The sequence below is a fragment of the Hesperophylax consimilis genome, chromosome 13, assembly GCF_061612785.1.
Source record: "Hesperophylax consimilis isolate HC1 chromosome 13, BYU_Hcon_1.0, whole genome shotgun sequence".
NCBI classification, from domain to species: Eukaryota; Metazoa; Arthropoda; class Insecta; order Trichoptera; family Limnephilidae; genus Hesperophylax; species Hesperophylax consimilis.
The window spans coordinates 20,374,873-20,390,389 of NC_142848.1; the positions used below are offsets into that span (position 1 = coordinate 20,374,873).

Sequence of the window (15,517 nt, forward strand, 5' to 3'; positions counted from 1 at the left end):
TCAAATTAATGTTGATGTAATTGTAGTTTTTTAACAGTAACATTGTGGTATAAAGTAGTGAATGGTGGAAGAAGTCAGAGGCGCCCGAGAAATACATTAGCAATTGCGAAGCATTGCGGGGGATCCATTAGTCATTTTATAAATATAAAAAATTTGAAATCAAGCGTAAAAACGATTTTAAAATGGCTTGGAACTTATATTTGTCTAAACACTGAACTAAAATTATTGATTACAAAAAAAATCACCCTTAAGTAGAAAAATATATTATAAACATTGTTGCCACCTCACTTTTTTGTCATTTTATATGAAAATATTCATAAATTTTTCTCAAATTGTGGTCTTTGTTTCTTTTCATAGAGGTTTACATTTTAATTCTTGTGTGGTTAACTTCTTGATTTTAATATAAAACGTAATGTTTCCTCTTTCTAACATTGTTTAGATCATGGTTGGCCAACCTTTTTAGCAGCCGGGCCAGGTTTTAGAAATGAGATTTCCCACCAGGTCGTACAACTAAATTTCTTTTATTATTCAAAGCAAACAAGAAATATATTGCTTTTTTTTAGAAGATATAACAAAAATGAGAATCAAACATATTTATTAGATAGTTAGGCAATCCAAAAAATAATTAAAAAAAAAATAAAAAATATAATAAATTTTAGTGAAACGTCTGATTTTGTTTGTCAGAACTAAGTTCATCAATGTTGGTAACGATTGATGTTGTTGCTACATGCAAACATTTTTCCAAATGCTCATCATTGATTTGTGTTCTCATTTGAGATTTAATATGCTTCATAAGTGTTTCTAAATAGCGAAATCATCGATAGTTAATCATCTATTTTTGTAAAATGCAGGATATTTCTCCTTGTCCAAATATGTTTTGTAAAATTCTTCCAAACCAACCTGATTGAACTTCTCCTTTAATTGTGCATCACAACAGATTTCACACTGTTCCATTTGTAAAATTCCTGGCAATAATAGCCAGTACAATAATGCAATAGTGAGGAAGAGATAGGGCCCGCCTCCGAGAGACGCTGATTTTATGTAGCAGGCAGGTGTTGGTTTTCTAATAAATGGTTCCTAGAGGTGGCAGTAATTATTATTATTTAATGAGCAGGAACGATTTTGCAGATGCACTCAAATTTGATTTCACGATACATTTAACAGTCATTAAATTAAAATAAGGTAATCCTTATTTCTTTCCAAATAAGATCCAACCGAGCTTTAAATTGGTTTATATTAATAGACATGTTATTCCATGCTATCCACTGCTCTATTTGCAAGAAAGTATTTTCTAGGATTGGATGCAAAAGCTGTTGTATAAATTTTTTTTGTGTGTCCAGTGAGATTTATATTTTTGCTAGAAGGGAGTGAAGATTTCTTCGATGCCAGGGCAACTATTAAATAACGTTTTGAAAGTCTCAATTAAGTCAGTTTGCATTGTTTTTTTTAGGTTTAGTTAGGTGTAGGACGTAGGTACATGTACATAATACTTTTCAAAAAAGTTTCCCACTTTTCAACCTCACAAACCGCCACTGCAATCACTAGACATCTGATCATGCACAAAAAAAGCTTAAATGTGCCAAAATATGCAACCAATGAATCAATACAGGTACCATATCGATTTTTATAATTTAAAATTTCAAAAGGCAAATTAATCGTTTTTTGCATTTGTCAGTAATAAGGGTTTGTGCTCACAATTGCCCCATATACCATAAAATATATATTTTTTCAATAAAAGATATTTTTACACAATGGCAGCACCAACCCACCATCTGACATCTGACATTATTGTTCACAATTCACGACAATTGTTCACTACTGCAATAACATAATTTTTAGACAGTTGAAATCATTAAAAATCACCCGTGACAAGCAAATATTCTATCATAAATACTGCAGTGCCATACAAAATGAGCTATTTGAGTGATTTATCACAGTCACAAGAATACCTGAGTTTCAGAAGCGGCATTCCCCTGCGAAAAATAGTGGTTGACTCTGGTGGCTCTAAGGTTAGTGAAACTTGTTTATTTTGATAATATTATGTGTTATTAGAATCACCGAATGTGTATTTTAAAGAATAATGACTAATATTTGTTTCAGGGGTGGCGTATTTTTGATTCTGGACCTAAAACTGTGAGATGCCCACTTATATGTCTTCCTCCCGTTTCTGGGACTGCCGATGTGTTTTTCCGCCAGGTGTTGGCCCTGGCCGCCAGAGGAGTCCGGGTGATAGCTGCGGAGCCCCCGGTTTATTGGAATATGAAAGAATGGTGCGATGGATTCAAAAGATTAATCGACTACTTGGAACTTGATAAAGTACACATCTTTGGCGCCTCCTTAGGTAGGCTTTAATTCGTAAATAATCAAAATACCATAATTAACTAGGTACAATCATAGCAATGTTATATGCTATGATATGTAATTGTTTTTTTTTGTGTTCTTCCATAGCCTATTTATTGTTACAAGACTAACTAAACATAGGTACCTTCTACAATAATTGTATTATTATTTGAATTTAAAGTAATGTTCACAAATAGAGATGGTAATCAATATGTGCTTGTGTTAATGGTCCTTAATAATATTATGGTCCATCTACATTATGAAATGAATAATAACGGATTTAGTATCAAAACAGAAATGCCTTTAAAGTTATTGGCCTAATATGAGGTTGAGAAGTACCTTGCTATTCAGATCTCGTAACATAACATGGCTAATATTGTTGGAAACAATGTTTTGTTTCTGAATGGTGGTGTGGCATCGAACATAGCAGCAACCTTACGATAGATTACTTCTCTTGGGGGCTCATCCACTAATAGTGGACAGGGTAATTATTCGGGATCGCTGGCCACGCTTACTATGATTTAAAAAAAAAATAAAACCTTTTGATTCAGTATTGCACCCCATATTTTCCCAAATTAAACACTTTTTATGCTTATATTTATAGATTATTATTTTATTGTGATCTATCTAAATATGTAAGAAAAGTTTTAGTCGCCCCAATGGGGGCGGGTATGCTGATGGGTTAGTTACTATAAAAGGCAACTATCTGCATTTAGAAAATTTTAATTTTAACATTCTAATTTGCAATTAAGAAAATGAAAATTCGCTTTCGCTGTATAGAATGACAGCCATTTACAAAAATTTTATCAAGTGTGGCCAGCGATACCGACCATATATCCGCGGACAGCGGCCTAAATCTCCAACACTGCGACAGACCGAGTGATTCACAAGCGATTCATTCTGTTGTTGATTGCCGACGATGCGACAGCTTGCGAAGTGCTCCCGTGTTCTTTGTCCGTCTTCTCGTTAAAATATCAAATGCAATTATGTGCGTTAAACAAATTGTAAATAAATTTGTAAGTTACTTAGCGTTCTTTGATTTAGAAGCAAACTTGACACTATAGTGGTCTTTCACACGGGAGATACTGATAGTATGTCACTCTGAAATTTAGGGGTTAGGGGTATAAAACTTTCATATTTAAGTTGTATGCAAAGCAAATACGCTGGTATATTAATTCGCAGCTGCTTTCGCCCATGTTTTGATAATTCTGTCTTTTTGAGTAAAGTTTCCTTACACCGCTTACTGCTAAATAAACTTAAATGATTGAAATAACACTTCGTTTTAACTTAATTATTGCAAGAAACAACCATTTTCATCAGGGGGGATCGAAATACGTGCTCAAAATAGGTTGTTAAGTTTCTTAGTTCATTATTATTTATCCATATTTCCTAACCTTCACACTTAACCTATTAAACTTTTGGCAAGCGTCGTATCATACTTCTAAGAAAAAATTGGCAGCGAAACATATGTATCTTGGAACCCTGATTGAAGAAATTTGTAACTTTAAAGGCAGAGTTCCGAGTATAGCGACAGTAGCGTTAGTGAAGCGCTAGTCGCCTCCGAGGGCCGCGACACTATCACCGGCGGACTGCAGTCATTACATGATCGCCAACCTACTTGTCTTGCTCGTGTAAATTTTAACCTGCTCAACCATTAATATATAATAACCAGTTACTGTAATATACAGGATGTCCGGGGGTATAGTGCACAAACTTCGGGAGTTGATTCTACATGATTTTTACTCTTGTGAAAGATTTGCAATTTCTATCCAAACTTTTTTTTTGTGTTTTTCTGTATTCTTTTGCACATAAATCAAACAATAATGGATGTTGGGATACTAAGCTCACCACCTTCCTTGGTAAAAATTTCAAAACCCTTTATTTTTTAAAATTATTACAAACAAGACCTATAACCCTTCAGGCCTCTGGCGTATGGACCTTTACATTTCTTAAAAATACTGTCAAAAAGTCGGAGAATTTGTGTTTATTTCCGCTTCTCAATAAAATCCAAATAGATGGGATATTTCTGAACATATCGGAAAACTAATAAAACAATTGTTTTTGAAAGGTGATGAAATACGACTTCAAATTTTATTATTATAAATAAACATATAATTTTTTAGATATTAAAATTTTGAAATCAAACATAAAAAGTTTTGAAAATGCCTCACTAATTAACTAATTACTTAACTAAAATTACTGCTAACGAAAAAAAAAAATATTTTTTTAGAAAAACATTACTGTCACCTCATTTTTTGTCGTTTTATAAACTTTTCTCAAATTGCGGTTGGAACCTTTGGTTTCATCGAGGTGTACATTTAAATTATTATGTGCTTAACTTCTGTATTTGAATGTAAAGCTTGCTATTTTTTCATTCTAACACCGTTTAGTTCATATTTCTAACTATGACGGTAAGGGGACACAACAATTTCTATTAGTACAAATTGACTCTACGGATGAAGAGATAAATTAACCACTGCAGCATTTGCGATGTTGCGTCAGTATCGCTTTGTTTGAATATGCTCACTTATATTTGAATACATAGTACTTACATGATACTGACGGAGTGTCACTGACGCTACTGTCGCTGTACTCGGAACTCTACCTTGGGCATTTTTTTCCATCTCCCCTGACGTAAATAGTTGTTTCTTGTAGTGATTAAGTTGAAACCAAATGCTGTTTAAATAATTTGTGCTTATTAACATCTTGATCGTAAACGTAAAATTTTTGCACCAGCTGATTCTATTTTTGTAATAACATTTTGTTTTTGTCAACATTATATTTTTGTATATTGGACTGTCTAACCAAATAATGTGTTTATATATTTATAAAAAAATGTATAATATACCATATTTATGTAGTTTCCCCAGAATAGCTAGTTATATTCAGAGAAATGATTTTTTAATAGTATCCTTAACTTCTTTACCACCGATGCAAAGTTTTCGCCGTGTGCCAGCTGATTCTAATAACTAGTAATTATTTACTTGTTTTTTTGCAAAATTATGTCTATGTTAATTGTACTGACTTAAACTCCGTAAAAAGAATATAATCTACCATAAGTAGTGTCCACATAATAGGTGATTATGTTTAGAGAAAAGATTTTTTAATAGTGTCCTTAAGGATATGTTGGCGAAAAAGTGGTTGAGAAGTAAGCGGAGTAAGGAAACCTTACCCTTTTATGTTGTATTCTATCACTCCCCAAATGTACCGAGGAACAATGGATATTTGGGATCATATTTTACCTTGTTTCGGAGCTACCTTGTTCTTGTCACTATCACGGTCCATCCTATGAAGGCGTAACTAAACCTTTTAATTTGCTTCTTTGAAGTCTCTGTTATTTGAGCACCTTCTCCTTTTGCGGATTACAGGTGTGATACAATCTTACTAGTGATTTGGGGAAGGGGTAGGTATGATAGTATTCAGTTTTATTAAAAATTTAAATTAAATAAATTTCTTGAACTTTGTTTCTTTGAATGCAGGTGGTTTCCTGGCGCAGAAGTTTGCCGAGTACACGGCACACCATCCGCGCGTCGCCTCGCTGATTCTCTGCAACTCTTTCACCGACACGTCCGTGTTCAGCTACCAGGACTCAGCCGCAATCTTCTGGATCCTGCCCTCGCTCGTGCTCAAGCGCATGGTCATGGGCAACTTCTGCGCCGACAAGGTGGACGTGCATATCGTGGAGGCCATCGACTTCATGGTCGAAAGGGTGAGTTAAGAAAGAGAACTAAGTCACTCATTTACCGATACGTTTTTGTTCATCTACCGGGATTTAGTTGCTGTCTTCTGGATAAGGTCAAAATGCATATCTTGATGGGCATTCGGCATCCCCGTAAAGCTAGCCTTGCTGTTAAATCAAAGCTGTTAAATTGTTTTGTAATTGAATACGTGCAACAGAGGCCATTTAATTTATAGTTACTGTTATATATTATAGGTACATATTCACACTTGGCAATAAATATTGAAATGTAGTATGTATATACAGTATTTGGCTTATTCAATGTATTTTTAAAACAATGTGTTCATTGATAGTTCTTTCTCTGAGGTCAAAAAATATTATTTTATTTATCAAACACCGAGGATGTACTTATCAATGTGACAACAGAACTGTGGAATCTCACATTCAAACCACACTTACCATTGTATTATTATGTTTGATAACTTGAATGTTATCTGTATTCACATTATTGATTTACTCTGATGCTACCAACAATGTCAAATAATAACCAAATATTATGTAAAATACTGTACATATTTCCAATCAGACGCGGCCCGTGACTGTAATTACCAGCAGTGCATTTCACTTTTAAAATGTACCTAGTCTGTAATTTAGGTGGAGCAAATTAAGAATGGGAACACCTACTGCAATTCATTCTATATTCTAAGTTATATTTGTAAAATAACTGATTAAATAATACAAAATTATCTTGAAAATAAAGGACACTCAATTCATCGTTGAAAATATAGCGACACCGTTTGATTTCACCGCGAACGAGTTCCAATGTGTTAATGTTGTTGCGTTAACATTGAACATTAGTATTTCTAAGCGAATCCATTCCAAACGCATTGGATTACGCATGATCAAAGTGATGCAAAATTCACTCGCCGTCAAAGCACTTCGATAATGCACGGATGGGTTATGTATCTGCACTGCTCTAACACGTAATTTGACGTTAAGAGTGTAATCTGTCTCGCTCATGTCACCGTTTCGGCTACTTCGGGCTGTCTCGATACCGCCCGACGCTGTTTTAGTAGTATGGTAAAAGTTGGTTCTGTGCATATCGGGGTATGCACGACCGCTTGCTCTTGTGCGGGATTTTTTTACTAGAAGATAGATCAAATAATGACCTGACGGGAATTACGAATTTCTTACATCGATCACTGGGGCACAGATGTCGTTGTAATTTGTTATGAGGAGATTGAAGACAAGCAGTGCAATGCACAAATGCACGTACCAAGGAACCGCCTCTGGTGACAATTATTGTCTAAGCTTTTGTAAATTGTTTAAATTGTAACTGTCAGTTGTTAAAAATTTTGAATAAAAAAGCTGGCAAAATACACTTAAGAATTTATATGTATTATTGACGGAGCTAAGCGAAGTCTTGTTTTAACTAGAGCATTTGAAATTTCATCTGTCTGTAAATTTGTTTGTTACATTCTGGTTCAAGATAGTAGCCATTTTAGTGGTTCAGTAAAGATTCTTTTTTCAAATGTGATATGATTATTAATTAAGTAGGTAGTATTTTACAAATCTTATGATTTGCGAGAAAAAATTAGTTTTGATATATTAAATTAGAAACATATTTTTTTCGACGTGAGGTCTTGTTCACAGAACTACTAGTGTGCAATAGTCACGTAAACCATCAACACACGGGTCAGATTATAATTGTAATAATCTAGGCAGGTATGTGCTTATGTAAATTAACACAAGTTCGCTGACCAAAAGGATAGGTACTCGCAAATGTGACTTATGATTTTGGTGAGCCCTCGTATGGTGGAGGAATTCACAGGCACCTGGAGAGGATTGCACTAATTATAACTCATAGCATGACGTAACATTGAACTGATTATAAGTCCGAATAAAGTTCGAAGTAACACATCGGTTATGTTCACGGTAAGGTGTTATTGACAACTGTCATTCAATGACGGTTTCGTTACGGCGCAGCCGCAGGCGGCGCGATTCAACGCAAAGCCACACTGCGCAGATTCAAACTGGTAAAATTTGAATCCTAACCTCCTTATTGGTCGGAGCGGAAAAAGCGTCAAAACAATTCATCATCACGAAACAACTAGTTAAATAAAATATTCTTCTTCGGCCCTCTTTCACCAATCCACTGTTTACTGAAAAACCACCTTTAAAAAAATATGTTTGAAAAGGCTATCTATTTTATAGTGATCTGAATAGCCAGGTACTCTCTTACCTTCCTCTTCCCCACTACCTTCAGCAAGACTATATACACCCTAAGTGGAGATGCCTTACTCAGGGGAGTTGGGGCGGTATTCATAAGTGTTTCATGGTGTATAATCAGGGTAAAAGAAAAAATTTTATCACGCATCAATATTATTGAAATTTCGCCTGAAATTGATGCTGCAATTATTTGTAATCCTGTGATCTTGAAATCAGTGATACGCTGATGATTGCAGTTATGAAGCAATTTGCGGTTATTTAATAAATATATTTCCGTTCCAGTTGGACTCTCTTTCGCAACCGGAGCTAGCATCGCGCCTCACCCTGAACTGCATGCCGGGCCACGTGGAGCCGCAGTTACTGGCGCCACTCCCCGTCACGGTGCTGGACGTGTTCGACGAGTACGCGCTCAGCGGGAAGGTACGCGAGGAGCTCTACAAGAACTACCCACAGGCCAAGCTGGCGCACCTAAAAAGCGGAGGCAACTTCCCCTACCTCAGTCGCTGTGATGAGGTCAACTTGCATATACTGGTGAGATTCTTTTGTAACATAATATTGCTTGTCACTGTGACTGCTTTGGTCACTTATTGGGTTTTACTAACTTGTAAACAAGCAATATGTTATATTTGGGTGTATAAATAAGTAGGTATATAATAACAATGCTATTTAATATACCCATTGGTTCGGCTGTAATTCACAAGTGACAGGAAGCGGTAAGTAAAGGTTTTAATTTTTTTAACGTTTTCCCTAAAAATATTTTTCTCCCCTATTTTGTATTAAAAAGAGCTAGATTATTTGAAAAAAAAACGAGGTAAGAGTCTAAACTACTTTTTTTGGAGCTGACGGCCTCAATTTAGAGCTAAATCTAGCCATTGCCCTAAAGGAGCTGAGTTCGCAACACTGCCAGGGATACTGCATTTAATTTTAAAATCCTGTTCTATTTCTATACTGGTTCTCCTTTGCCAATGGATCCCATCTGCATGCAGCACTTTCTAGCACTTTCATTTCTCTCGTCTGCGGTGAAGGTACCACCTCCACCCTCCTCCAACTTACTTATTTTCTTTATCTTCTTCATCTGCCTAGCTCTTCACCGCTAGGCGGAGAAATTCGTACTGGGTAAACCATCTCCTAAACCTGCTTGAATTGTTAGTCACACGGAGGAAAGAAGGGAGAGGAGATGGCACTAGGGCAACGGGGCACGATTGGGCGTAGCTTACTAGGCCAGTGTGATTTCAACGGTCGGTGTTGTATCAACTATAAATTGCGTTTTCTATGAAATGCAGTGTGAAATTTTGTAAAAACCATACAGGAAGAAAGTTAAAAACTAGGGATGGCATTAATTTTCACGTGTAAGTATTTTTACTATTGATTTTTCTAATAAATCGCTTGTTTCTGCCACGTGTTTCTGGTACACCATTGTAGTAGCCGACTCCTATGGAGTACACGATACAACAATGTCATGCGATAATGGGCTTTGAAGAAAGTTACTTGAGAGCTCACAATCACGTAGCATTAATTTGTCAGATGGGTCATTGTTATAAAGGGTCGACGTACCGTGTCGATTTCATATTATCGCTAGATGGCAATCATAATTACAAAACATTTTTACTATCTACGTCGCATGGCTTGAAAAATATTATTATTTATATAAAATCTTGTTTATTTCTTTTGTTACATGTTACAATTAGGTTTATTTAATTTTTAATTACGGCCATCTATCTAATAGTTGGCTTAATGTTTCGCCGGCGTACCGCTAGATCAGAGGGTCCCAAAGTGTTCTATATCAACTCCCAGGGGTCGATATTGGTTTGCTGGGGATCTATGTCAGCGAGAAAAAAATTTGGGGGTCCACGAGATTCAAATGGGGTTACATACGAGCGGACCCCCATTTACCTCAAGTCAACATTTAGGAGTTCCGTAAATGACACAATAGACCTAACACTAATATAATAGACTGAGAAATTACTTATTTGATATTTGTATTTTTATATTTCGTAAAGTTGTTAATTGAGGTATATAAATAGAGTCTACGTTCCTTTTCTCGTCAGAATTAATATATTCCAGCAAAACAAACATTGCACATTGAAAGCTGCAAATTTTCCTAGTTTCCCCAACTTGTTTTTGAAAAACGTCCAGGGTAATAACGAAGTTCAACATTTAAATGCACTTCACACAGACTTCAAAACTAAGTTTGAGGACATTTTGACTATGGAAATGGAACGTTGAAGAATCGAATATCATGTGACAAGAAGAACTGACCGGAATAAGCACTGACAAAGAACTTAAGGGGCAGTTCTGTAGGGCCAGCTACAGAAAGAAATTCCCGTTGCTTATCCCGCTTTATTTTCATTTGGTGTAATACCTCACAAGGACGCCCCTGTCTGCACAGTGTAGAGACAGAGGAACTATACCGCCACCCGGTTGTTGGACAGGCAAGGGAAGGGAATCTTTTTACGAAAAAAATAAATGTGTTTCACATGGGACGTTAATAGTTTTAGGAATATTCAATATTCGGCAGGCAGGAGGTCTACAGAAAAAAATTTTTTTGGCAAGTGGTCTACGAGGCAAAAAAAATTAGGAACTTCGGCGCTAGATGGATGGATTGGTTAATTTTAAATCCGCCCCACAAGCCCCCGCAAGTTGGCGACAGAAGTCACATAGGAAATGTTCGTATGACCACCTCTTCCTTCTTTCCTCCGTGGTTAGTTCCATTTTTGCACAAGACCCGTGGTCCTTTAACACCGCATTTCCTTCTTTCTTATTCCACCATCCCGTCTATGCCCAGTACTTTTGGGGCACAGCCATGAAAAATGCATTCTACTACAAATGTGTAACTCTTTTTTCATTACAGATTCATCTCCGCCAGTTTCAAGATACTCCCCTATGCGCATCTCTGATGTCATCCAAAGGTAAGACAATAACATACTGAAGGAACATTTACACTATGTAATTTGATATTAATCCATTGGTAACACGGAATAGCTATATCGAGGCGAGAAGACTTAATACTGCCGACTTATTGTCAGTTGATACCTTAAACCTACCTACCTATAGCTTACACTTACTTTATGTATGTGGAATAAACGCTTGTTAATGCGTTCAATGCTTTATGGGTTTGCCTGCTCAATTTTTTTAATGAATGGTGAAATGTGTTGGAAATTCTGGGATTTGTACTCTCAAAATGTTTTCCAAAAAAATATTGCACTTAGTATTTTCTTAGTAATGGGATAAAGCGATAAGAACAAGACATTTCGTTTTGCAGATTCATAAATATATCAAGAATTGTGTTCTTTTACTTTAATTACATTCTAATTTTCATTAATTTAATAGTCGCTCTATATCATAACATTAAAAATATTTCTTGTTGTTTTTCTCCTTACAACCAAAATTTTGAACATTGCAACAAATTGACAAATGTGTCAAAAAAACTGACTAGGTTAAAATTAGGTACATTTCCTATTTTAATTTTTTGTATAACTGTTTAAACTTTAAATCTAACCTCTATTCTAAATCCAAGCGCACATGAGCAACTTTAGGGCATCTGTATCGAAATCCATTCAAATTAATAAAAGTCTCCCTAGAGTCGTGTCGCCTTGTGTGCGCCTCTCCATATACCGCAATGAATTTTGATGCAGCGACCCAACTAAAGTTACTCTCGTGCACCTGGAATAATTGTATGGCTAAGATATGCTAAGACAAGTAGAATGAACTAACCTTCAAGTGATTACCCAGGGTACATTGAATCTCTCTCTATTGCAGTTATTGTAAATCGTTGGTATTAAGGATCGGACATACCAGATCGGAGCCAGATGCTAAAAAATGTTGTATGATGAAAATCAAAAAAAGTCCTGGCCTACTGAATACACTGACGTATAATTTTAAAAGAATGTGTATTTTTGGAAATTAAGGTGTTATTTTACATATTATTCCGTGATTTTTGAACTACTTTTTTTTGAAAATTGGCACTAAAAACTTTGTGTATCTTTTACCGTCTTATTTGGTATAAAGGCAATTAGTTTCGAAAATAACTCCATTTTCTTCAGGGCAGTATTGTTTTTTAAACATAAAAATCGATATTTTTGCATTCGGTAAGGGATAGGAGGGACCAAAACACTTTATACGTTTAATTGAATATTAACAATTTTTTAAATAATTTTTTTAGGTTTGTGTGCTTCATATTTGCCAAATATTCCGTGTGTCTTTATTAATTTTGTGGCTTTTTATTTTTGTATATTAACTCCACACAGGAGGCCTCGATGGAAATTGTTTCTCTCGAGGCCTATGTCATCTATGCAGATGCTGTGTGGAGGATCTTGTTGAGGATATGAAGGAGTGAACCTGGGTCTTGGAGAGACCAGTGTTGTTTGGAGGGAGGAAACATAGAGGCTGGCAAATCATCATTAGAACGAGTCATATAAACAAACCAATTCTCATGTGGTAAAATAACTGAATGGCAAATTTAAAAAGCTATTTATTTTCTAAAGCCTTTCGTGTTCTTTGATTTTAGTATCAAAATTGTAGAATATTTCAATTGATTTTAAATTACTTTTCTGTTATTTTATTTTATTGTTATACTGCCCTGAAGAAGACATGGCTGTGTCCGAAACCAATTGAATTTAAAGTCAAAACAGGTTATTTGAACAGAGATGTACCTTTTATATCATAATTAATTGCATAGTGACAAACAGAATTCTCCATATAATAAATAATTAGTATAAATTTGTAAGACATGTCGTCATCGCGCCGGCAATATATTATTTTTTGCAGAATTGTATAAAAAATTGTTCATCATACAGTAATTGTTCGAATGATAATATATCTCTATTATTTAAAGTTGCTATCCGCGTCTGTCTGTTTGTGCGCTTAGTTCTTCTAAACTACGCAACGGATTTTGATAGGGTTTTCACTATCATTTAGAGCATTTCTTTCGTAACGTTTATATATATAATACATGTATATTATATTTATAGAAAGTAGAAAAAAGTCTAGCAACGCTGGGTACATGTCAGTTAGTTGTATACTAATTTAATTTTCTTTTTAATTGCAAAAAAAATCCTATTTAAGAAATTGAAAGAAATACTTAATTTTTTTTACGTCTCCGATTTAAAAACAAATGTGATATCATTAACTGGTGGCTACCGGCTTAAAATAATTTTTTATAATTTTATGAAGACATACAAGATTGATTATAAATTTTGAAAACGACTGTTTTTCTCTCCTTATTTTTATAAGAACACATTTTGTTTGTTGTAGCAATGTTCTCTGCATCACAGTTTTTTTTTTATGTTTCATAGAAATGTTTGTAAATTTACTCCCTCTTGTACATACATAGTTGTTAATGATTTAATGATTTCATGTTTTTTTTTTCTAAATTCCAGTGTAGGAAAAACATATTGAGAAAAGAGATTTTGATGATTATATTATTATGTTAAAAAATATTGCTTTTAAATATTTTAAAACTTAATGTATTTTTATATAAGAATGTTTGGTTACTAGATGTATAATGTTAATTGTTAGTTAGACACATCTAAAACTATATGATATTATTTTATTTTTCTTGCCAAGAATTGTCATTTTTCTAAAGTTTTGATATTATTCAATTGCAAACAAATGCTTACGTTATTTATACTTTTAATTATTCTCTAACTGTGATATTTTCAGTTGAAATGTGATTACTGATGAAACTTCACAAACAAACATTGAATATGAAAATTAATATATATTTATAAAAAAGCTAATCAAAAACTGTTATAAAACATGTAAAGAAAAATGATTACTTAATATCATTTTAAATAGTTTATAAAATTCAACGAATGAACTTTTGTCAATTTAAAAATATTTATAAATAATACTATGAATCATGTTATATTATGTATATTTAATTTAAAGTTAAGGTATGGTATTTAATATATTTTTGAATTAATTAAACTTAAAATGTTGATGTATATTATGTTGTTTTATATCTGGCTACTTATGTTATTAAAAAACAGCTATTTTGTTGCAGAATGATTTTTCTATTAAAGATACTTCTAATTTTTAATGTATTTTTATACTGAATAAATTTGAATGACAAAGATAATATTGTTTTTTATTTGTTTGCAATAATTAATTTATTTGTCCAAACCTGTTGACAATCTTCATCACAATACTCACTGAATAATAGTGTCAATACATACATATTATGCATTATTATCAGTACATTATTTCTTTGATGGGCGGACATAAGAGTATAACTGCAAAAGTGTTACTTTTCAGGAGAGCAAAAAAACTTTATTATGAACCCAATTATTTTGCTACAGAACTCATATTTTGAGAAATGGGTTATTATTTACAGATTATTTAATCTATTTAAACACATTGGTGTTATTTATACAAATAATAAAGATATTCAACATATACTATTTGAACCATTGAAGATGGAACATAAATGTGTCCACTTATACTACTAGAACTAACTTATACTATTTGTACCACTCAATTAATGATATTAATTAGTCTACTTATATTACTGAGACCATCTTGTACTGTTTGTACCACTGAAAATATGACAGAAATGCGCATATTTATCTTATTAAAACCATTATTTCTAAAATATTTATTATTATTTTGTGAAATAAAAGTACGAGTATATTAAATGTATTTTAGCACAGACATTACACAAAAGTATTGTATTATTGGAATTCTTCAATATCCGGCAATTAGTCTCGGACATCACCATCCTTAAGATTGATACACGGGATGAATTAATGGTAAAAGTGCCAAAATATCCTTCTTCTTTTCTTTTTATATTGGAAGAACATCATTATAACACTTGCCTGGCTTAAGTGTAGGATTTCTATTTCCTCGTCTCAAAAAATTAACTTAGGTGTTTGAATATGCACGTTGCAATTTGATTGGCACCCCTTGCACCTTCAGCCTCATGCCACATAAAACATGTCACTTCTCCGGAAGCTTGATCATGTACAGTTAGATTATAGGTCCACAATTGTCGTTTATAAAACGATACAGAGCTATTAAGATATGGTGTTGGCAAACACTACTGCAAATCAAGTGTGTAACTGACTACAGTACTGTCATTCTGGGCCCTCTCTTTGTCTGCTTGTTTGGAGACAAATTCAGAATCTGCTAAAATATGGGGATTTTTTTGCTCATTTTCAATATTTTTTTTCTCCTTTGAATCCGCAGTTGTCTCAATTTTCATTTTGAGAACATCGCATAGGTGGCATGTGTCAACTTTTGGCAACTTAAATTTCAATTTCAACTTATGAA

At 34.0% G+C, this 15,517-nt stretch overlaps 1 protein-coding gene across 1 annotated transcript; it reads left to right on the plus strand.

Moving 5' to 3' along the window:
* The first annotated feature begins 1,796 nt into the window (after positions 1-1,796).
* On the plus strand, positions 1,797-13,878 carry LOC149418571 (maspardin-like). Its single transcript, XM_089638578.1, has 6 exons — positions 1,797-2,009; positions 2,101-2,341; positions 5,820-6,049; positions 8,531-8,779; positions 11,100-11,157; positions 12,008-13,878. The coding sequence occupies exons 1-6, from the start codon at positions 1,911-1,913 to the stop codon at positions 12,028-12,030; spliced, it is 900 nt and encodes a 299-aa protein (XP_089494704.1). The 5' UTR covers positions 1,797-1,910; the 3' UTR covers positions 12,031-13,878.
* Positions 13,879-15,517: the final 1,639 nt, after the last annotated feature.